The 25070-nt window shown below is 37.8% G+C and overlaps 1 protein-coding gene across 4 annotated transcripts in view; it reads right to left on the minus strand.

Annotated features, from left to right (window-relative positions):
- Positions 1-25070, minus strand: part of CCDC171 (coiled-coil domain containing 171) — a 153702-nt gene that overhangs the window by 31187 nt on the left and 97445 nt on the right. For 3 of the 4 annotated variants that reach the window (XM_063320553.1, XM_063320550.1, XM_063320552.1), the window contains one exon: positions 16354-16485. The exons of the other annotated variant lie outside the window; for it this stretch is intronic. In XM_063320553.1, the coding sequence (XP_063176623.1) occupies positions 16354-16485 (132 nt within the window). The remainder of the gene's footprint in view (positions 1-16353; positions 16486-25070) is intronic. 4 annotated transcript variants of the gene reach the window in all.

Here is a 25070-nt window from a genome sequence, read left to right on the forward strand (position 1 = left end):
CAGATCATTGATAAATATATTAAACAAAACTGGCCCCAAAACTGAGCCCTGAGGGACACCACTGGTGACCGACCGCCAAGAGGATTTCACCCCACTAATCACAACTCTCTGGGCACGGCCATCCAGCCAGTTTTTAACCTAGCAAAGAGTACACTTGTCTATGCCATGATTCACCAGCTTCTCCAGGAGAATGCTATGGGGGACGGTGTCAAAGGCCTTACCAAAGTCCAGACAGACAACGTCCACAGCCTTCCCCACATGCAGAAGGCGGGTCACATGGTCATAAAAAGAGATCAGGTTGGTTAAGCAGGACCTCCCTTTCCTAAACCCATGCTGGCTGGCCCTGATCCCTTGGCTGCCCTGCACTTGCCGTGAGAGCTCACTCAAGATGATCCTCTCCACGATCTTTCCTGGTACCGAGGTCAGGCTGACAGGCCTGTAGTTTCCCGGATCCTCCTTCCAACCCTTTTTGTAGATGGGCATCACATTAGCCACCCTCCAGTCATCTGGTACCTCCCCTGTTGACAAAGATTGTTGCTAAATGATGGAGCGAGGCTTGGTGAGCTCTTCTGCCAGCTCCCTGAGTACTCTTGGGTGAATCCCATCCAGCTCCATAGACTTATGTGTGTCTAGGTGCAGAAGCAGATCATTGACTACTTCCTCCTGGATTATGGGTGGGTTGTTCTGCTCTCCATCCTTATCTGCCAGCTCAGGAGGCTGAACACCCTGGGGATAGCTGGCCTGACTATTGAAGACAGAGGCAAAGAAGGCATTAAGTATCTCAGCCTCCTCCTCGTCCTTGGTTGCAACTTCCCTCCCCCTACATCCAATAAGGGATGGAGATTCTCCCTGGCTCTCTTTTTGTTGATGTATTTATAAAAGCTTTTTTTGTTGTCCTTAATGTTAGTGGCCAAGTTGAGCTCCAGCTGGGCTTTTGCCTTCCTAATTTTCTCTCTGTATAACCTAACAAGTTATACATGCTATACCATGTTATGTCCATGCTATACCATTAACTCAGGATCTCATTGGGCCTGCTGTTATCATAGAACTGTATCTCCTGTTTAGAAGGAACAAACCTAAAGGAAGGAGACCTTATGCGGAATGATGCTTATTAAAAGGTATCAAACAGACTAACACCCTGACAATACAAGCACTGAGTTTGTAACATCAAATACAGCAGCCAGAATAACAAGACCATCCACATCACACAATGTGCTTAAAAAAAAAGGTATAAAAAATGTCAAAATTAACATTTGACTGTTAGGTTCTCCCTTCAGGAAATTCTTCAACTAAAAAGAATGTTAGCAGGTAGTAAATTTACCTAAGGGCAACATATACAAAAAGATGAAAAAGAACAAGAGAAGGAATAATGAATGGACTTCAGAAGAATGAAATATTAACTCTGGTATAACAAAGTGCTTAGATGAGAATCTGAAAAGAATGGGAATTTCATTTATGGTACAGAATTTGGCTGAAGTGCAGCTCAGGCAAAAGCAACTGGTGTGAAAACAAAACTCCACAGAGTGGAGTTCTGCATGTAGAATGCCTGTCATTACTGCCTTCCTTCAAACTGACGTAAATAAGATTAGTTAAAACGAATCCAGAAAACAAAACATACATCAATTAGTTTTTGTTTTCAGAAGCAAGATTTCAGGATACTTATTATAGATTTAAGAGAGCTATATTTGGGGAAGAAAGCATTAAAATTCATTTCCCCCATACACTTTAGCATTTGAAAATCCATTCTGGCTGCCTTGACCCATAGTCCAAAATGTCTAGTGGCAACATCAGTGGAGGATGTAAATACAGCAGCTTCTCAGGCATCAGAAAAAGCCCTCAAGGGAAACAGCATTCAGCAAAATTGCACTTTTGCAGCTGTTTGGCACTTCTTTAATGATCTATTCTCCTTGTATCTCATTTCGACACTAAACTTTTTGTTGTGTTCCATTCAAGCGTGGCACGCACAATTTAAATGTGCCAAAAAGCAGGTCTGTTCTGTTACAACTTTTTTTTTTTTTTTCAACCGAAAGCTGACTCAGTGCCACACACGGGGCCTAACTCTATCCCCTTCGCTTCAATAACAATTACTTTACCCTGTAGGTCTCAGAGGATAGCCCAAGGGAATGAAGCTCTAAATAAAAGGCTAGATTCTCTGCAAGAGGTAATGACATGACTTCCTACAAGAAAATTGAAAAGGGAGCATTGAAATTGACAGAGACTGAAGGGAAAGTGCTTCTACTGGAAACCACAGTGGATGGGCATGACAACAATTGCCATGAAAATTATTACTAAGTGTAAGAGTTTCAAAAATAACATTGATCTTCTAGAAACTGATAAATTAAGACCAATGTGTTTGTTGTTATGATCAGGTAGAAAGCATTCTGTGAATTTTGTAGCAAAGGAGCTACCTGCAGCCTTGACTACTCCGATCTGTATCTGGATGATGTTGCTTTTGGTCTATTGGAGTGACATTTATTGGATGTACAAAAACAGAAGTATAGAATTCTGTTTTCACAACTAAGTTAATGGAAGTAAAATCAATTTTAAAAAGCATATTCTTTCTTATTTTTAAGGGACTCGTACATATGGATAGGATATCCTGTATAAGCAAACCAATTTTTATAAACAAATGTTACCTGAACACGAAGTCTTAACTGTCTGAAATCTAAAGGATTAATTATCGGTGTATGTGTATTAGAACAATTTAAGGGAGGGAGAGAAGCAGACATTAATCCAATCAATAATCAAGTTACTAAGTAGAAAAATCTGAAGTGACTTCACATGGAAGGTAAATGTGAGATCTGAAAAACTCTTTTCTTCTGAAATGCTGTCCACAAACTATCCAACATAAGTAACTAACTCGACTATTTGCAAACGTAGTGGAAATAATGAGTTTACTGAAAATTAAAATAAAGATTTTTTCATTCGTTTTAAAGAGTGTTCTATTAACCAAGACCAATTTAAATTACTTTCAGTAAAGAAATATGCTTTACAAACAAATAGATGCTACTGAGACTTCTATGAATCTTTTTACAAACTTGGGAAAAAATACCAATTTAGTTTTAACCAGTGCAGAAAAAGTCTGTCACTGACTCCAACAGAAGAAAATGATCACCCCACAAAATCTGTGTTCAGTAAAGAAATTTCCTTAAATATTTTGAGTAGAGCTATGAAGCGATAAGGATTATTCCTTTCTGGCCATAAGAAGCAGCTTTTCAATTTTAGATTAAAACATTTTCAAACTGAATTAGATAAAATATTTTACATATGCTTAGAAGGGGGAAATGTGTCCACTTCATATTTTCCATGCAAAAAGATGAAGACAATCTGTGCTGTAGTTGTCATTTATTAGGAGAGACAAAGGTCCCTTCTGGCAGGTTTAGTTGATATGACAACTGCGATTATGTGGCTCATACATAAACAATCATTACTGAGTCCTAATCTTCATATCAGATTTTAGGTGAATGCTCAAGTCTAATGGAGCCCAGGGGCTAGAAAACTGCACAAAGTTTTGTCATATAGTTACTACATTTCCTTTGCTTTTCTTATGAAGTGCTCATGGTCGCACTACATTTTAATTCAACATAAATATTTCACCCTACATAAAGCAATATTTTATAGCTTTGTAAGGAAACTCTAAAGTATACCTGTTAGGTTGCATAGCAAACTAATTTTTTCATTTTGGCTTCTCACCAAAACGTCAGTTATGTGCCCAAATTCATGATGCCAGCAGACGAAAGAGCACCAGTCAGTCTCTATAGAGAAAGTAATGACATAGAAAATCTGAACTGCATTCCTCAGGGAAACGGACACACCCTTAATCTAATGACCACTGCCACATACAGGATGGACAGGTGTTCTCCCTTCATTCTGCCTAAACTCGGATGTTAGTGAGATAACTAGTTTGCTTCATACATTCTTGAACTTTAAAAAAAAATTGTATTTTAAAAAAAGGAACATACAAGCGGTTAGACTTTCAAACAAGCTTGCTTTCAAGACCTGATTCATGCTGTGAAAACGCTTTATTAGAAATTTCACGGACAACAGCTCTTGTTCCAAAATCTGAAGAGTCAAAGGAAATTTAAAGAACACAGTACACCTACTACTGACCTTCACAATGAGCATACACATTAGCATCCCTATTTCCAAAGCAAAAGGTGGAGAATATTTGCAACATCTGCCAAAAGCGGTACTGACACCGAGCTTCACAATTTGCTATCCTCAAGCTTAGTGTGAAATAAAGAAAATACCTTCCTCCCAAATTTTGCTTTTAACCATCATAATCTGAGGAAGAAGAACGAATAAAACGATCCCTGTCATCTCTGAATACCTAATTCTACTAACAATGGATGTACAGCTGAAGAAAACACTTATTGGGAAAAACTGATTCTGTTTGTCCTTCCTCTTGGCATTTGTCATATAGATGACAGGTTTGCTCAACTCAGAAAGGTATAAATCCCAAATAACACATGCTAAAAACTGGTGGATGAGCGAGACTCCACTGTACTGAACCCTGGGCCTCTTCTGTGCATGAGGTCAACAAGCTAAGTGAGAAAGCTTAGGGAAGAGCAAAGAGAAGAAGAAACTAACTTTTCTGTTGGCAGAGCTCTGGCTGTCCTCATTTAGACCAACAATTCAAGATGTGTTGTTACCTGATGGTCTTTTTCAGATAGTAATTTGGAAGACACTGATTTTCTGCTTTGTGTTGAGGAAATACACCAAGTGTCTTTTCATTAAGTGGAATACAGCAACACTGAAAGGAGAAAACTGAGGACAGGCACTGGTGAGATGAGTTTGCTCATGAGACCCCACCTGGAGTGCTGCGTCCAGCTCTGGAGTCGTCAGCACAGGAAGGACATGGACCTGTTGGAATGGGTCCAGAGGAGGGCCATGAAGATGATCAGATGAGCACCTCTCCTATGAAGACAGGGGGAGAGAGCTGGTGTTGTTCTTCTTAAAGAAAAGGCTCTGGGGAGACGTTACAGCAGCCTTCCAGTACCTAAAGGGGGCCTACAGGAGAGATGGGGATAGGATGAGGGGTAATGGTTTTAAACTGAAAGAGGGTAGATTTAGATTAGATATTGGGAAGAAATTCTTTACTGTGAGGGTGGTGAGACACTGGAACAGGTTGCCCAGGGAGGCTGTGGATGCCCCATCCCTCGATGTGTTCAAGGCCAGGCTGGATGGGGCTTTGAGCAGCCTGTTCCAGTGGGAGGTGTCCCTGCCCATGGCAGGGGAGTTAGAACTAGATGATCTTTAAGGTTGCTTCCAACACAAACCATTCTATGATTCTGTGGCTCTATTCTTCAATAACAGGATTGGCAGTAAAATACCCCATATCATAGGGCATCATAACTAGATTGAGAAAGCCCTTTCTAGTCTTTCTTTTTTACCAGATTTGGTAATGACTGCAGGTACCATAACATCATGTTCTTGAGTGGTGACTTTAATGGTGGATCACCAAAAGCGGCTGGTTGTTACTCAAGGATTCCAGGCTACCCTAACTTATAAACACCCTAGAGGACAGCATTTTCTAAACTACCTCTGATGTTAGTTGGTCACTACTTCCTTATCCATTTTTCAGAGCTGTACCACTACTTCCAGTTAGGTTGTTTATGAGCAACTGTGGCTATGAATGCTGGTAACAGAGAAATCACTTCCACAGCTTACCAAATCTAGATGATTTCTACTGTTTTTCACCTGCTTGTAGGTTGGAAATGAGGAAAGTAACCTGAAAAAAACTAACTACTGATGGAGTCGCAGAGAATGAGAGGTGATTACGACAGACAATGCCAAAGCATGACTAGTATAAAGAAGGTAAACTAGGAATATTTATTAACATTAATGTATTGAGATTAAATGAAGTAGCAGAAACCATTTTCAAAACAAACACAGAAAACAGTTTTACAGAAAGCGTAGAGTTAAGCTGCAAAAGTCCCTTCCACAAGCCATGTGAATGCTTAGCTTTACATGGGTTCATAAAGCAATGGTACAATAAATGGCTGTTGAATAAAAAAAATAAGGACTTCCTTTCAGGAGGTGCTTTAACTAAAATGGTGGAGGCTGGGAGAAATCCTGGAGACATTTTAGCCCTGTTTCTTATACTCCTTTTCTTTTTCCTGTCCAACCTGTTTTTAAGCAGGGACAAACAGATTTACGGCTATTATATGTATCCTCTAGGCATTAAATGTTTACTCGGTCCCACAGTCTATTTCTTAAAGGAGTAAAATTTGCAGCAAGTCTATGGAATAACTGCAGAACAAATCAAGCATCTAGGACGACAAGGTACAGATGAACATCACATTCTGATGTGTAGGAGGCTCTCTGCTCAAAACCTAGTGTTGCGGTTTTTGCAAGCGTTTTTAAACATTTCAGAATTTCAACTTATAATCTTTAGCTTGCACCATATTAAAGTAATTTATAAAAAAAAGTTATTCCTTTGAGAATGGAAAACTGGATGGAGAGAAACTCTGGCACTATATGCAGTAGCAACGGCTTGATGCTTTGCTCTCTAATCTCTCTCTAAGATCAGGAAGAGGGGCACTTAAAAGTGGGTGCTGGTATTGGAAAAGAACACACAATCTGCCTTTTAACAGAGAGAAGTCATAACTAAAATATAATTTTCAGGCATTAAATGGGCATTGCAAGTTTGCCCCACAGCTGGAACGGGTGACTGCTTCCTCCTGATGCTTACTTCAGAACTGCACTTTTGTCAAAAAAGTTCATGATGAGGAAGCAATCCAAAGGAATATAAGTATAAGTTCTACCAAGGTTCAGGGAGGATAAACAAATGGTCGTCTTTCCATGGATACTATCTTTTTAAAAGCCATGAAAGACTCAATCCTTTGCAGGTAAACTTGCCAACATGCAGGCTGTGCGGCCCTATTATTCAGGTTTACAAAACAGTTCTACATTCACCCTCTTTGCATTACTTTAGCATCCTTCAGCCCTCACCATTTTCTCACCACCACCTAATTTCTTACCACCTTTTGCTTCTAACAGGAAGAGACCATAATGAGGGAAGAGACCATAATGAAGGGAGAGTTAAAGAAGATTAAAATGAAATTCTGTACTGCAATGAACAAGTATTCGTTAAAAATGAATGCCCTATTTCAAGTGTATTTGTCCTGGAACACCGACAGCAACAGACCTTATCAATCCTAAGAATTTATGCTTTTCACAGACCAATCTAAGTGTTGGAACTTGTGACCTTAGGGTTCTAGTAGCACATATCTCTAGACCATCAATCAATTCAGTAACTGAAAAATCAAGACAACAGCTTCAAAGTAGCTCATTATGATTCCTGCAAGATAACAATGTGAAAAAAGAAATTTGTAGGTGACAATATATGTGAATTTATAAACTGCAATTTACACCCTTGCCCCCCCCAAAAAAACCCAAACCCAAAAGGAATTCATCACAAATTGGTAGAATTTGGTAAAAAAAACAGGTTAAGTTTTAATCCTTTCAAAACTCGTCCTCTTTGAATTTCACTTCAGTGGTATACCATTTGGGATGCTATCCCAGTCTATTTCTTGAATATAGGACAACTGTGGAATTAACAGAACAGCCTGGGTTTTTATGCCTAGTTTTATATTCTGAAAGGTTCACTGTGTTTTTCTTAATCCTTAAGTTGCATATTCATCGCTGTATTTTTGTCTAACTGCTGTCACTTATATTGTCATGCAGAAGGGCAAATCAGGGTCAGTTTATGTAAGCGGCATCAATCTGAAAAACTTCATCAGTCTTTATTTCAAGGCATTATGCAAAGAAAGCTGACATTAAGGGAGCCTTAACTGACAGCAAATGAAATCAATCAGCAAATCACTAAGCCATAATAAACTCGCTCAAGTTGTAGATAACCCTTCCTTTTCCAGGTCTTTAACTACAAGGCCCACCAAATGCAGTATGTGGGCAGAAATGTCTCCCTTGATTCCATTACAAAATTCTTGCACTAATATAGTGCATTATTTAATAACATTTTCTTGCTCCGTAAGCTATTGATAAAAATAACAGATAGAGATATATGTTATGATAATGGAATACTAAGCAGTTAAGTGAAAAAAGACTAAACGAAAGATTCAGCCTTTGAAGAAGTTTCTTTTTTCAGTTTAAATGTAATTAAGAACAGAAAATAGTTTGATTCTGTTTCTGCTACTATGATTTTTGTGTAATAAAGTCTACTGCCTTATTTACTCCTATTGCTTAGACTCACTTGCTCAGCATTTCTTCTTAGTTTTTGAAATTAAAAGAACCAGTACAAAAAAAGTAAGACCCCAGAGAAGTTCTAGTATTACATGGTATTCACTTCATGAGTTCTTTTTGTAACCCACATGATTATCAACAGTTTAAGAGCTATGCTTTTGAATGGGCTTATCTGTGTTACAACAGTACACGCTGCAGACAATATCAAACAATACAGTCACCTCCAAGCTATGCAGTGTTTATCTGGTAAAAATTACTCCTTTTCTGAAGATACTGAGCAAAGATAATCTGAAAGATAGGATTTCTGAAGTAAGAAAAATTGCCTAACAAACAAGGTGCTGTAAAAACGTATTTGTTATTTTTTGCTATTGAACAATGCTTTACTTTTGTAGTTAAAAGCATTTAGGAGTCTGCCCTTATTCACTGAAGCAGCTCTGGGTACATATTGAGATCACCACATCTCTAGAGTAATTTTTCTCATAAAATTATAGTGACTAGAAGTCAATAAAGACGCTTCCTGTTGGGTCCTTATACTATAAGATGCAGCAACCTGGTAACCAGCTGGAAAAAAAAACCCATCCCAGGATTACAAGTAGAAGAATCTACTTGTAGACAAATAAGCTTGGTGAATTAAGATTGTATTTTCCACAGTTCTTGTAGAGGTTTCTTGCATATAAGTACATATCATACATAAGAGATTACCCACATGCAACAGATATAAACATATGAAAAAGTCTAAGTGGACAAAGGCAAATAGTTACATGATTGCTTGACAGGGTCAAGAAAGAAAATTCTCCATTAAGAAAGGTTACTGAAAGGTTAAATGATTATATACTAACTTTGGCATGCAAGATAATCAGCAGCAGATCTTAACTGAAAAGATTTTACAAAACTTTTTTTCTTTTTTTATATGAAACAAAACTTCCATAATGCATTTCATAAGCATTTCATAATGCTTATGAAAAAGCCTGGACAAGAGTTAGTAGTTTCACAGGCATACAGAGACAGCTTTCAGTAATTGATTAATTGGTGATTAGAGATACTGACTTTGATAATTACGGTCCCATAGTGTCAAAGACTTAACAGGGTTTGGGTGCAATCAGTGTACCAGCTAACTACAAAGCCTTCAGAGAAGTGTTCAGAGAAGGAATATAGTCTCTATTCCTTTATTCGAATGAAGAAAGGCAAGGGAAGAAACAAAAAAGTGAAAGCGTGGCTAAGAAAGCAAGGGAAAGAGGCTAATGTTAAGGAGCAGGGAAATGAGGAAAGGAGAGAGAGCAATAAAAAACCCACAGCGGACAGGGAGTAAAAGACTGCTAAAAGAAATGCTGTGAGGAGAGAAAGCCGGGAACACATTTAACCCACAGAAAGGAGAAGGGGTGTGAAATTCAAATTATAAAAGGCAAATTTCCAACATCGCTGGCATTTTGAAGATGCCTCACTTTTCATGTTTTAAATTGTGTTTTGCTAACATACATCGATGTTATGTTTTAAAGGAATTATAGTTAAAATAAATTACGCTAAAATAGCTTCTAAACATTTATCATCATGATGCAACCTATCTAGAGACATGACTCCAGATACCAGCTGAACACATTCAAGAAGATTAAATCAGAGTACTTCATGTTACTTCTCTTCAATCTAGTTATTCAGATTTTACTTAGTTGTCAATTATTGTTTCTTAAGCGATGCACCAACTTTATTTTTTGACAAACTGAAGTTTGCAAAAGGTCAGGGTTGCAAGAGATGTCATCCCACTCTTAGGAGTTTAAAACAGTTACTTGCACTCAAGGTGCAAGTGCAAAGTATCATTATATTAATAAAGAATCATTTCTCTCTTCAAACAGTATATGGGCTGGCAGGCTTGTGGTCTGTCTGGAAGCAGCACATTTTCACACTAGGTAGGAAATTAGTCCTTTTGGAGAGGAGAAGAAAAGAAGGGGAGGACAGCCCAGGCGCTGTTGATAGCAACCGATGAACTCCTGGAAAACGAAGACCCAGTTTTACCCACACGAAACAGCAGTCCTATTCCAGAGGAGGCAACATTCTGGCCTCTGTAATGAAATGGATAGTTCCTTCTGTGGGTGAAATGGTGGAAATAAAAGGAAAACACTAGAATTGTGTGCATATAAATGCACTGACTTCAAGACTCTCTTGAAAAGGTTTCTCCTTTCTGAAGTAGTAAGAGAAAAAACCACAATTATTTGTTATTTTAACAGCCACGCCATTAAAAAAATAAAGAAATAGTCTCTAAAACAGAAGTTCAAGATTTAAAATACTAATAATTCAGTTTTCAAGCAGCTACTCCACAATTAATTCATCCCATTAGGTCCTCATACCAGAAGTGATTTATGTTTGAAAGACTTGCCCTACGCTGAGGATAAAATCTGATGACAGAATTACAATGTTACCTTTGAAATCACTTGCTTCCTCAATTTGGTAAGAACTTTTTTATTCAGAAGTAAACATGGGAATGAGAAAGTGTTCATTATTTTGAGAAAAATTATCAGCAGAATTATGCATATCTTTTACCTTCTAATCTATCAAGCATAAATCTAAAATTAATGAACAAGTGAAAATAAATACAAATTAAGAAGCTCCTAACAATTTAAACTACATTTATGTTTGCCCAATTAATTAGAAAAAGTGGACCTACAACACAATCAGATAATGCATGACTAAATCATACATGAATACATAATTTACATAAAATAAATGCTAAGAACCTGCTCCTTCATAAATTTATAATGATTATATGCTAACACTGAAGATATGTCAGTACTTGTCTATAGTACTACCACACTACAAGCCTTTATGTTATTACTGCACTTTTTGTTTCAAATTACCCCAAAACACCTGAAAAACGCAAAGAAGTACATATAAATCCCATGTGGACTTTCTAAACCTGCGTGAACAGATGGACACATGCTGGAGACAGAGACAGAAGGAGAGAAGACAGAGGGAGAACAAGATGCAGGGGTGGGGGTGGAGGGAGAGGCAGAGGCAGAGGGAGAGATCCAGAGGCAGAGGGACAGTGGGGACAGAAAGAGAGAGAGAGAGAGGTGAGACAGAGCCAGAGTGGGAAAGACAGGCACAGGGAGGAGAGAGGGAAAGAGACTGAGAGAGAGACCGAGGCAGAGCAGCAGGCAGAGATGTACCGAGGGAAAGCATGAGCGTGAGTAGAGCAGGGAGGAGGAGAGCCAAAGCAGCAGAGAGTGACTGGGCATGCGGCAGCGGGCAGCTGAGAGCAGGTGTGCTGTGGGGAGCGCGCACACAGGGCACAGGGAGAGACAGCGTGCAGCACAGAACGAGAGCATGTAGCAGAGAGACAGACAAAAATGACGAGGGAGGGAGACAGACAAGGCAAAGTGAAAACTTACCCGTTTCAAACACACCCGGAAGGGAGAAAGCACACCACGAGTGTATAGTATCTTTTAAAATTAAGGGAGAGCTTAGTAATGAAAAATACAGATTTACCTACTCAAGTCCTTGGTTATAATAAACTAAAATTTTCTTAATATGCAAGGGATTTCCAACAGTCAGGTCAATCTTACATCTCAGGTGAAGGGTAGCACACAAAGAAATGTTTTCTCCTGAGACCTATAAATACCAACAAATACAGACACATGTATGTGCACCCCTTTTACACCAGAAGCCTGCCTATAGTCTCATCTTCACACCTGTTTTCTCATACACCACATAAATGCGCTAAGTATACACATCCTGATTAAAGTCACTCACAAAACTTGCCCATTTGCATTCTCTAATTCGTATAAATCCTGTAAAGCAGCAACACAAACAAATTCATCTGTGAATATCGGTTCTCTTCCAAACCAACATCCAGAAGACACATCATACTCTTTAGGAACCAGATATTAGAGGAGGAAGAAGCCCACGATGCCAAATACTGACCAAAAGCAACCACCACAAATTAACAGGGCCAATTAATAAAATATGCAAACACAGACCCTGAAAACAGAGTTCAAAGTAGTTCCCATGACACGGAAAATGACTGCACTTTCCCTAATTGCACATCTGCAGGCAGCTACCTGTATCAGTGGCTGTCTGATCACACAACCATATGCATGTTTTTCGGACGCACAGCGGATGTGATTCTGACAACCACAGTTGTTGTTGCCATTGTTTTTCACTGACAATGCCTGAATAAATCTGTTACTTCTGTGTACTAGAACATCTGGGACATCCTCCATAAAGACAATGCACCTCTACTTTGTTTAAGCAGCTCCTGTGCCTCCTGTAAAACCAACCTGCAACAGCAGATACGGAGCATAACCCAGGCACACAGAGCAAAGCCACTGATTTGTACGTTCCCTGTTTGGGAATCAGGCACTTGTACCTCAAGTATACATTACGCATACTATTGCTATTGCAAAAGTAGTCTGAGGTACTTAAATCTGCTTCAAGAAGATTCTTTCATACCAGTTCTTACCCTTCTGCGTCTACATCTCCAAACAGAAGAAATTTATTGCAAGAATATACCAATGCTTAATTATTTATACATGAACATTTAAACCTTATTTGGGGACTTTATGCATTGTTTGTTAATTATGTATTTGATGTAAAAGTACTTGAGACAATTCAGAATTAATCTCCTGAATGACCACTTGTTCTGTAAGCCAAAAACCTCCTTCAGAAGAGAGAGTTAAGTGAACATTATCCTCTTCCTAAAAGTGTAGCACAATTCAATTTTGTATTTTATAAAGAGTTGATAACCCTTACCAATTAATTTAAATAGTCATCTGCCAAGCAAGACTACTAGAATTAGGAATCCCATGTTATTTCAGTTGCTCTTTCTCACCCTATACCCTGTATTCATTAAAGACTTCACATACGGTTCCACTTCTTGCCTTCAGTGGTAACATTCGTGCATGGCCAGAACATCACACCTTAAATCCTGTTCTCATGTATTTCAGATGCTTGAAAATAACACTATATTTTCCACTTCCAAATTTAACTAAGTAACAAACAGTACAACCTTGTGATATAACATCCTTCACAACAATTAAATACCAGGTGAGAGTATTTCTAAGCTATAGCCATCATATAATTTTACTCTTCGAGATATTGCACTTTTTTCACTACTTATCCATTTCAAGTGACATTTTCAAACTATTATAGTAATTCTTGCTACAGTTTCCAAGAATTTAACAAATGCCTACAAATTAAGTCATACTTTCGCTGCTTGCATGGGGCTTTAGAAGGCAGTGCACGGACATTCTTGTTGAATAACTTACATTTCAATCTATTATGTAATTTTGCAATTCAAGAGCCATTACATAAAGTGCACACGTTAGAGAAGATACACAGAACTTTGCGTCCCAAATATTTCATTTCATTATCTATCTATTACTAGAGTGTACAACAAATTCTTTAAAAGATGCATACCACTTCCTATACAGCTTAACAATTATTTCATTTGGGAATGACAGGGGTTTTATTTGTATGTTTGCTTGATCAGTCCTGTAAGCCTTCATGGTATTTGGAATGTTGGATCCATTTGTTAGAAAAAAACCACTTCTGGTTTTACAAGATAATTAATTAAGTATGCCACAAAAAAACAAATCTCTGATAGCTTAGTTCACAGTCAAGCAACTTAGGTTCATTATGCCAATCTTCTTTCCACTTGTCTCCTATAAAGAAAGCATATTTTCCCCAAGAAACATTCACATAGAGATAACAGCAATTTAAAAATTCCAGGACTTCCCATATTCCCGATGACAAGGAATATAGATTCCTGAGCCCATAAAGTAAATTAAGGATAGCACATTTCATTCAAAATGCCTTTAAGAGCCACTTGCTTTCCAAAAAATTTGTAAGATAACCTATGCAGATGTGTATGCACGTACAAATATATTAACTTTTTTTCTTCCTCTCGTGTGCTTAAGAAGTGATACACACTGAACCATTGGGTATAAAATCATTATTAATTACTGATTCCAGCCACCAACTACAAACTGGATGCATGAATAATAAAAATAAAACAATGCAAACTTCTGCGAGCACTCAACAGTTCTGATAGCCTGTGCTTTATCCCTATCATACTGTCCAATTTAAGATCTTAATTTTTATGCAATTTTTTAAAAGAAACCATCAAATATCAATAAATTTAAACTTGGGGAAAAAAACTGCTTATGTCTAACAGTTGCAGATAATAAGGCCTTTAATTGAAATGTATATTATAGTTACTCTGTGACAAGTACGTGTAGTAGTAGCAGTTATAGAGACCGTGCATGCAAACAATTCCACTGGTTTTAAAAAGAAGTGTCCATAAAGCAATTACTAACTGCTTGCCTCACTCAAGATTGCAGGATTGCCCTTAATATAGTTTTGCATACAGTGAAATTAAAATCAATTAGCTGACTCCCAGCTACAAAAGGCAAATTTCATAATAAAATCTCTAGAATGTACTTAGAAAGTCATCAAACAGGCACTTTGTAAATAGAGACAAGGAGAGGGGGAAGGGAGAGGAAAGCGAAGAGGAAGGAGAGAGAGAGGGAGAGGGAAAAGGAGAAAAGGAACTTGCACAGTGAGATAAGACTGTGAACCACTGATGCTATTTGTGTACATACAGAGTAACCACGTGTAATTTGAGCTGACGGGTGAAGAAAAAGTATGTTTACAATACTGCACCACTAGTAAGCTACCCAGCGCATACATTGCTATGTGTGAGTTATACCACAAGCACTCTGTACAAATGTGAAATGCAACTTTTTGTGCTTCTGTTTCTCTTCATCTTATGAGAAAGAAAGATGGAATAGGCTGTCCTGCAAATGCTTCTATGATCTTTCTGAGGCCAAAAAAGAATGGGAGTTTGGATGTCACTTAAAAAAAAAAGGCAGCTATCTTTACATAAGCACCAAATCAAAAGAGCGGTATTTAAAAGCTGGTGATTTCCATGACAACTTCTTTGAAAAGATGCCACCTGTGGAACCTTTTGCACAGCCTTAAAAGTGATCATCGCTGTACTAGGGAAAGATTTGCAGCTCTAGCCTCTGCTAGAGGCATACAGCTGTGTTAATTAAAGTTCATGGGAATCTCAAGGTGTTACATATTACCACTTTATTATGGAAACACGGTAATACACACATAATTTAAATCTTTATCATATTGAAATGCATGCATGCAAGACGGCAACAGTGAGAAATGTCCAGCTTAGAATCTGTCTTTCTTGAACAGCTGATTTTGTGACCCTGTTCCTGCAATTACATACGGCATCTAGAACAGAGAATCTATAAAAAATTAAAAAGGATTACTACAGAAATGTACACATACTATGCAATACTAGCATTCTCTGACTTCCTTGCACTTTACATGACTGGCTTTCCTCTCTCTGATTCACAGAGAAGAGCACGATGAAAGAAGTATGTACTCGCTCTGCCTTTCGTTCTCTCATTGATAAAACAGAATGTTCTGCCTTTAGCAATAATGTATCACAAGAATGAAGTCATTCTGCACAGCTATAAAGACTAAGGGATAGTTTGTGTATAAGAAGACATAACAAACTTAAAACCAATAATGAGGCATTGCACAGAATCCATTTTCAGAGATGAAAATATGTGCGTTTTCAGTTCATTCTCCCCCCGCATTGTTTCCTCCTAACGAAATTAATATTTTGAAACATACAAGCCTTTAAACCTACATGAACAAAACAGCTTCTATATTTAAGTATTCCAAATAGCAGTTTCTTTTAAATTAGGAATGCTCAAAAATGACTATTTCTTCTAAAGCTCTAATATGGAAAAATCTGATTCTGACCAAGAAGCAGTATAAAAATCCTTTTTTTTTTTTTCTATTTTATTTGTCTTGCTTAAATGGGGGGTGGGGCAGAAGGGGGAGAAAAGGAGGGAGTGGGATAGAGTGATATTAATTTTCAAATATAACATTTGCATTTTTCCATGGTTACATTCCCATCAGTTATTTAACATTATAACTGCAAAATTAAAAGTTCACATCATCTCTGAAATGCCATATTCAAGAGTATACAGGGAAATTATTTCTCTTTCAACTGTTGACTGCAATAGTTTTGAAGCTTTTTGTTCTCCACACATTCAGAGCAGTCTAGCTTCTTGTTCTATCTCAGATGCAAAAAAGGGGAAAAAAAGGAAGAGGATTATTTTAGACTCTAACCTGAAATGCTACAACCTCTGGCCTGCCCTTCAGCCCTTCCACTGCAAAGGTCTCTAGGTGCAGTTTGGGTAGCTGCAGGGTGAAGTCATTCCTGGTTGCCGCAGTCCGTGACAGCAAGGTCTGATCTCTGACCTAAAGGGAAAAAAACAGCATCAATGGTAATTCCCCTTCAGACACATTAACTGGGATGAACTGGGTCCCCTTGAGCCCACTGAGTGGACTTGCATTGATCGCTGGACCTGAAATCCATGAATAAATTTAGGACTAATTGATTTTTCGTTGCAAATAAATCTCTAATTCAGAGTGCTGGGAGAGAATGTTAAGAAGAAAAAGCATCTTCCCCTGGTCTGAAATGAGAAGGAAAGAAGAGACAGTAAGGGCTCACAAGCCCACCTGCTATATACATTTCACAGATCTGTCCCCTGTAAAAACCTCTTAAGAAAAGAAATACTAATTGCACTTCTGACTCAAACAAACATCAGCTATGAAATTAAAAAGTTCATATGATCATACAAACAAGAAGGCAGCATGTGAGTTCTGTCTACTGTAAGGAGATGATATCAGTCGACCACAATAAGGTTCATTTAATATCAATTCAGTTAAAACCCAGATTAAAATGAATAATCCTCAAACAAAGCAAAATAAACCAACCTGTAGCTCTGCAATTAACAGACGGAGAAAAAAAAAAAACCAAACCAAACCCACGCTGCTTCTAGATTTCTTGTTGTGGACTCACTAAAAGAAATAATGCACTAATTGGTATTAATCGACTTTTATACAGTTTCTAACTACGCCAATTTGGAGCGGGAACTGCTACAATTTGGACAAAATTCAGACAGTTTGATATTTAGTTAGTTTTGCAGGCAGTCTGCAAACGGTAGGATAAAACACACCCCCCCTCACCCCCTCCCCACCCCCCCAAGCAGTACCGGTGTCACTGCTCTCGGCACAGCCCGGACGCATCCTAAGGCCGTTGGTGTCACAGTGCCACCTGCTGATCGCGACGGGAAATGGCGTTAATCGGGAAACTCGCCTGCCTTCAGAGGGGACGGCTAAGGCACAGGCAAAAACTCTCCGCAAGGTAAAGTGATTAGCGCTTCTGTCTTTAACCGCAACCAGATTTACTAGTGCTGCACGCGAGACAAATAACGTTATCACTATTAAAAATGCAGCATTTTCCCACATATTAGAACATGTAATTAGTCTATCGGCATGGACGTGAAATTACATGTATTTAACACAGAACTTCCCTGGACACATCCCTTACATTCATATACCATATACGGCCACGCACCCATTTTTCATCCTATTTAATACAAAAATTATCATGTTCACCTCCAGGAGATCCCAGCAGTCGGATTAGATTCTAATACAGATGGATAGACACACATACAAATATCTATTAGTACAAACAAACAGATTAAATACATTCATTTGGCATAGACTGTATCTATTGAGTAGCAATAGCTACTACTGTAAAAATAATTTACTGTCTCTAATAACAATACACAGTCTGATACTAAAACTTATACTAAATATATAGTAAATACATATAAATCAATAGATACACCATTTACTAAATAGTATTTAAAATAAATTTCAGTGTTTCTTAGAGCCTCTTTTGCGCATAACTCAGCAAACATTAATTAAAACATATGTCCATTCATTTTAAATCCCAGATTACTTTTTTGTAACCACTTACAAAATTAGATATTTTTAAAACGTTGATTATGAGTGAACATATTTCAAATAATAGTACAGCCTTTGAGATCTGCTCTGATTAAAGAAGTATGCATGTGTAAATCTACTGGTACAAAGAAGAAAAGATTTTATTTTATTCGTTGCTCTGTTCTGTGGGAATAGGGAGCCCTTCATTTCCCAAGTTGACCTAAAGAATTCCTGTCAATACCTGTGGCTGCCAAACATATGCACTATGATGCAATTTTTATAACAGGAAAGGTCCTCTACACATTTTTTGCACACATAGTGCACAAGGTTCAGGATATACAGTCCTGTGGAACAAACATAATCTCTAGAGTGTTCTGTCAGCATGTGTAATTCCGGTCAGATGTTAACCTCACTGAATATAACAAAATGCATTACTTTAAATACACACACACATATATATACACACACACACACACACACATACATACGCTTGATTTACATTTTTATAGCTTATATATCCCAAGTTTTCAGTGTCTGTGCTGCCAGTATGCACACAGATAAAAGAAAACATTAATGTGGATTAAGGTACTAAGAATTTATCAACATCAAACCACCAGTGTTTTGCCTTCTACCCTTCTGAACCGTAGTCAATAGATCTAAATATTTTACTGCACCCTGGCCAATTCATTGTTTGATGTTTAAAAACTCACCCAGAATCAAAGAAAATTTATTAAATTTCAGCCCCCAAATGAGATACTATTAGCTTTGAAAGTCAAGTTTAACTGCGATATTGATGATTCTCTTTTTTCTGTGACAAAATTCACAAGGGAAATCCCTATGTCAAAGTACAAAAGCAGATTGCTAATACCAGGGGGAAAAAAACAATGTATAAGCAATGTAGGTATAATACACACACAATACAGACAGTGGAAGTCCTTTTAACCCTATTAGTTTCAAACTCTCCTTTCAGTATTGGGGCCTGACACTCACTGAACAATAAAATACAAAAGCCATTTTTTAAAATGGCTGAATTGTGGTAAACGTATGCCATTAATACCACCGCAGCAGAAAAGTACATATTAGCTCCTTAAAGAGTGTGATATTTGACATGACGATTCACAAACAAAAAAAAAGCAACCCCCAAACTCTTTTTGTTTGTAAATACTTAGATCGTAAAGAGTGAATCTCATTATCAACATTCATACTGAGAAACAGAAAATGAAGCTAGTTTTCCTTTGAAAATTACAAGGGTTCAGGAAAAACTGTAAGAACAAAAGACTAGGCACATACTGTACAAATATCATTACATTGTTTCTCTAAAAGTGAAAACAGTCTTCAAGTTGTCTACCTATTCAAGGAATGGAAAGCTATAATGGCCATACCTGCCAGGAATCACACTGGATAGGCCGTACGTATATGAAATCTTAGTTGAGAACTAATTTCATTACTTCCCGGTTATTTGCTTTTTGAGATCCAGAAAGATAATGACAGGAGTTGGGAGACTGCGATTATTTCCTCATTCTCTAAGGAAGTAAGCACAGTACTTACATACACACATTACAGAACTATCAGGCAAAGGTAAAACTGGTAATTTTATTAAACTTTTTTTTTTTTGGGGTAGCTCGGCAGGGAGGAAAACCATTCAGAGCTTTTTGGTATTTAATGACACTTTTTTTTTTGTCCACATGAAATCTAAAGCAAGACTATCTTATCTGAGAGGTCTCCTTAGGCTAAAGAACTAACGCTATAATCTAAAAAAATGTGATCAGCTAATCAGGCTCATTGCAATGATTAAAAATGTGTAAAACCAGTTCCACTTCCCTATACTCAAAAATTAATAGATAAAAAAAAATACATAAAGGTATCTATATCCAATACTAGTGAAGATTTGGGCTATTTCTGACTTTGATAAACATAATTTTGGCTGACATTGCGAGAAGTTGCAAGAGTGATTTTATATGAAGCATATAGTAAGCACTGCAACAATGGGCTGCAAAGTAGGTTCATTAGATTTTTCAGTTTAGCCTTACATAAATGCTGTCTGAAAACAGGCAAAATCATAACGGAGCCACACAAATCTACCACAATACTCAAAACATTTTAAAACAAAGGAGTGTAGTGACTTATGACAGTGTTTAACTTCTTAATTAATTAAGAGAGCAACACAGAAGACAAGAGTATAGCCACTCAATTTAAAATCAATAAAGCACTGATGAATTCAGATCAAAGCTGAAACTGAATAATAAACTGAAGTTAGGTTATTGACTGAATCAAGGTGTAGAATTTGATGGGCTAATTCTACATGTCCAAAAATGATATTAAAAATTCTCTGCTGATCAGAGATAACAATAATTTTGCCTACAGTCCACTTCTGTGCTCACTTCTTTGTTTACCCACTGCACGGTTTGAGCTGGTATGTCCAGTTATGCCAACAGAGATGTGGTACTAAATGCTAGCAGTTGTAAATGGTATTAAGATGTGCTTACCCCTCCCTAATGTCTTTGCCCCATTACTGTCTGACTGGTACAACAAAACTGAGATTTTAGTCCCTTATGTTGGGCCTAATTCAATGCTTTCTTATGGTGCAGAGAAAATAAGATTATTTATGGTATAGACTTCACTATGTAAGCTATATAGGAGAACCTTTTATAAGTTCAAAGTTCACCAATTCTACACAAAAAACAGTACCTAGAAAGTAAAAGATCTGTGCTTATTTTACTTGCATTTCCTGCTACTATTTTTATTAACTTATCACCTGCAATTTAAACGGTGGAACAAAAACTACAATGATGTAGTGATTCAGTGATAAATGAATGGCAAACAATGATTTAGTCTGCTTGACTTTGAGATGACCATATTGCTGAGATAACAGAAGCTGCAAATACATTATGCAAATCATTCCAAAAGAGCGCAAGCAAAATGGCTTCTACCACACCGTAATGCGTTCTCCATGTGACATATAATTAACAAAAATGTTTTTAGAACTTTTAAAAATAGAAGGAGGCAGTTTGAATGCAAACCACATCTTAGTCTTAACCAGTCTTGTAAATATGTGGCTGATTTAGGTGCATAATGTCCATAACTCCAGGGCAGCATGCAGAATGGAGGCCACATTGCACAAATCAAGGACATCCGCATGCACTGAACATGGGCCTTTGCCTTCTTCGATGAGAGGGGTTTTAACAGAATTAAGTCACACAGTACATCACTTGAATGAGCAAATCTTTGTTACAGTGGCACAAATGATCTTGGAACTAAGGAGAATAATAGAAAAGCATATACATTGGTGGACAAAATCAAACCTTCATGAAGACTTCCTACTTTTTAATGTTTAGCTATGAATTGTTGATGTTCTCTTACTCTACGCTAAAAAATGTAAGTGAATATACATGAAGGAAGCTGCACCAAGAATAGTACCGAATAGTGTTGGTAACAGCAGTTCTTCAAGTAAGCTGCCAGTGCCGATGATCTTTCTAAGGATATATCCATATATTGTCATTCCTGTGTATGGGCTCTCTCAGCACACCTGAAGTGTGATCCTCTATTCCTTTAAAACAAAGTGTATTCCTTTAAGGGAATACACACCCCAAAACATTTGCTGAAGGATTTGACACGCATGACATCCAAAGTATATACCACAGCACCCTGTCAAATCCAAGAAACAATCTGTTAATACCAGTTGCTTATAAACACCAGAGCCTGAGTCTGCCCTGAAAATAAGGAAATCACTCAAAAAGTGTATATTCATCTTATTAAATGAGGGCCCTATATAATCACGGACACAATATTTTCCATAAGGAAGTTTCAGCAATCAAGGATCACTCCAGAAATAGAGAGACTGCCTGTGAGGAGACTGCATTGCTTAAACTGAAGGCACTTTAAATCAAACATCTGAAAACTGGAAAATTATATCCACAATCAGAGAGCAAAACAGCTGAGGAATGATGCTGGGAAGCAAACCAGTCAACTGAACTGCAAAAAAGCTTTTTTTTTTCTTTTATCTTGCTTAGACAAAATAGTGTCTCATAGGAAGGAAAATGGAAGAGAGAGATATGTGATACAGCCGAATAGGTATCTGTTATATAGCCATCACAGTTAAGTTTGAGTACTCATTAAAGGCCACATGATTGTTGTGTACTCTTTCATCAAAAGAAGGAATACCTGCTTAAACCCAAGCATCTGACTCCTGTTGATAGTGGAGGTTTTAAATAACATTTGCACACACCCTGCTGTAGGTAGCCATACATGAATGTAATTAAGTATACCAAATATTTCACTTAAATGAAAACCTACTACAAATTTCTGTATTAGCAAACAGATTTAGTGACTATCCTTTTTGATTACTGCCATGCAAATCTGTATTTAATTACAATACAAGCCATTTCATAGGTGGCTTTTAAAAGAACATTAATTATTGCATAATGGCATTTATGTAAGGGGACATGCTCCTCATAAAACTGATGTTTTGGGTACGTTTGACTTTTTTTTTTTTTTTTCTTAAAGACTAGTCAAGATTCTGGAAATTAATTTTCAGAGTAGAATACCATCCCAGGCTTACCTATAAGTTTAATTCAAGCTTTCTCATATTACTACACACACTACACGCTCTGTTGAATAAGATGTTAATTTGACCCAGAGTTGTTTTTTGCAAACATTGACCACTGCACCTAAGCTTCACTGTAGTTGCAGGATGTGCACTATAATACATCCCCTATGAATGAATTGCAGTGACCTTGGGCTGAGAATGAACCTATGTCTGGAGAAAATAACAGTTAATGCATTCAGTAATTCCACAAATCTCCAAACAAGGATTTTTCCTTACTGAAGGCGACGTACACACAAGTATTCAGCCTTTTAAAAAAAAAAAAAACAAGGAAAGACAAAGAAGACAAATGCACCCTGAAATTAATTATTTGGATATCTCTAAACTGAAAACAGTTAAGCACATGGATATGACATTCGGCGATGTCTTATCTTTAGTTTGTCAAGGTTTTTAAATCCCTCTTGAGCTGGAGTACCATTTTTAGCTTGACTAGGTCAGAATGACACTGAACAATATGAGTGATGACACACTAGACAGCTATATGGACAGAGTTGTCATCAGCAAGCCAGCTGTGCTAACACCTGTATGTCCTGCACAACTGATCTTTAGGAACAAGGATCAAGAAAGTCAGATTACTGGGAGGGGAAACAAAAGTCATTCATAAAACGTTGAAATGAAGAGGTGCTAATTTGAGATGGAGGAGGAGAAAAAGTAATCTTTTTACTGTATTTTTTTCTTATCACAGAGAAATAATAGCTTGATTCCTACTATAAACTTCTCACAGCAGTCATTTAGAATTTTAATATACTAATGGGGTTTTTTTTGTGATTTTATTGCATGTACACATACCCACTGTTTCAATAGGCTTGTGATAGGGCCAGTTTAGAACAACCAGTGACCACAGCAGTGAATAGCCTCTGAGCATACACACATAAGCAGGCTTCACTCTGTCAATGTGTATAAAACACATAGAAGAATCAGCTCTGGGAGTGACATTAGGCTAGGGAAAAATTTTCAAGTTGAGATCTCCAAACCAAGAGGTTTTAAATCATTATTGAGATAACTAAATAATATGATAGACTATAGATCCAAGGTAGAGAAATGTGGGTCATCAGTACACCCAAAAGTATCAGGTCACATCTACTAAAGTCTGACTGTGGCAGCTAACTTAAGCCTTATAACTGTTGTTTTTTCAAAGCCTGATCAAATCGTGGTCTCCTTGCTGAAATTAAAAATTAATGTCACTTACACTGAGGTTTTTTACTGATGTAGTCACTTTTATATGGACTTAAACCTATTGTAAATTCATTTCTTAGAGGCCATAAAATAACCATCATAATGAAATGCATTTTATTGCTATGGACCACATCAGAAATAGCAATACAATGCTACAATGCTACTAATTCTAAAGTCTTCAATGGCCTTAGCCCATCTCCAACTGCCTCTTTGTCCTGTATAATAAACATCATTAAATTGGATAAAGAAAGATAATTTTGCCTCTTTATTTAACAAGTATATAACATGATAGGTTGTGCAGTGTTCGGATTTTTTACAATGGATAGAACTGTGGGGCCCCAATCTCATGCACAGCCAGTTTAGGGACATTTCTGAAAAGACAACAGGGGTGGAAGGGGAGCAGCACTGAGGCAATGAAACACAATGGTGGAAGGATTTCAAGGCTGACAGGTCTGCGTGGAAGCTGCCCTGCCAGCTGGCATGTGAACCTTTCAATCAGCAGAAATGAAGTGCATTACAGAAGCGGATGAAGAAGAATTTTTCTGACCAAGTGCCAAAAGGACAGGGACACACTAGTTAGGTGGTTTGATCCCTGAACTGTCCCAAAACGTCAGAATGAGTAGGTTGCTAACCAGAATTGAGAGAAAAAATTTGGGGGGGGAGGTTTTTTTGTGTTTTTTACTGATTCATTATCACAGCTCACCAGCCTCACATGGTAATGGGTAACAGTCTAGGCTTGTGAAGACATGGCATTTTATTAATCTGTTAAAATGGCCAAATCCTAGGCAGCCAGGGCTAGCACAGGCTGAAAGCTCTGCCAGCCCATAAAGCTTGTCAGGACTTTAAGAGTAGATGGGGAAACAGAAAAGCTTTCTGTCTCTGTACAGGTTGACTCACTGGGATGACTTCCCACACCAGTACTTTGCATAGGCAGGGTTTAGTGAGGAGAGACAGAGGGAGGCTGTACCAGGGGCAGTGCCCTGACAGTGGCCAGCCAGGTGGCCTCTGTGAGGAGCAGCCAGGGCTACCCTGTGCTGGACATGGCCAGTTCCACCTCAGGGCAGGGCTGAGCCCTGCAATCAAGACCATGGCCCCTCTGTGAAAATGTATTTAAGAAAGGGCAAAAATCACCACAAAAGCAGAGGACGAGGGAAGAAAAAGAGTGAGAAACAGCCCTGTGACCATCAGTCAGAGAACCAGCAGGAGGGGAAAGTGCCTGAGGCACCAGATCAGGTGTTTCCCTGCAGACCATGGAGAGGATCATGCTGGA

This window comes from Chroicocephalus ridibundus, chromosome Z (genome assembly GCF_963924245.1).
Source record: "Chroicocephalus ridibundus chromosome Z, bChrRid1.1, whole genome shotgun sequence".
In the NCBI taxonomy this organism is placed as follows: Eukaryota; Metazoa; Chordata; class Aves; order Charadriiformes; family Laridae; genus Chroicocephalus; species Chroicocephalus ridibundus.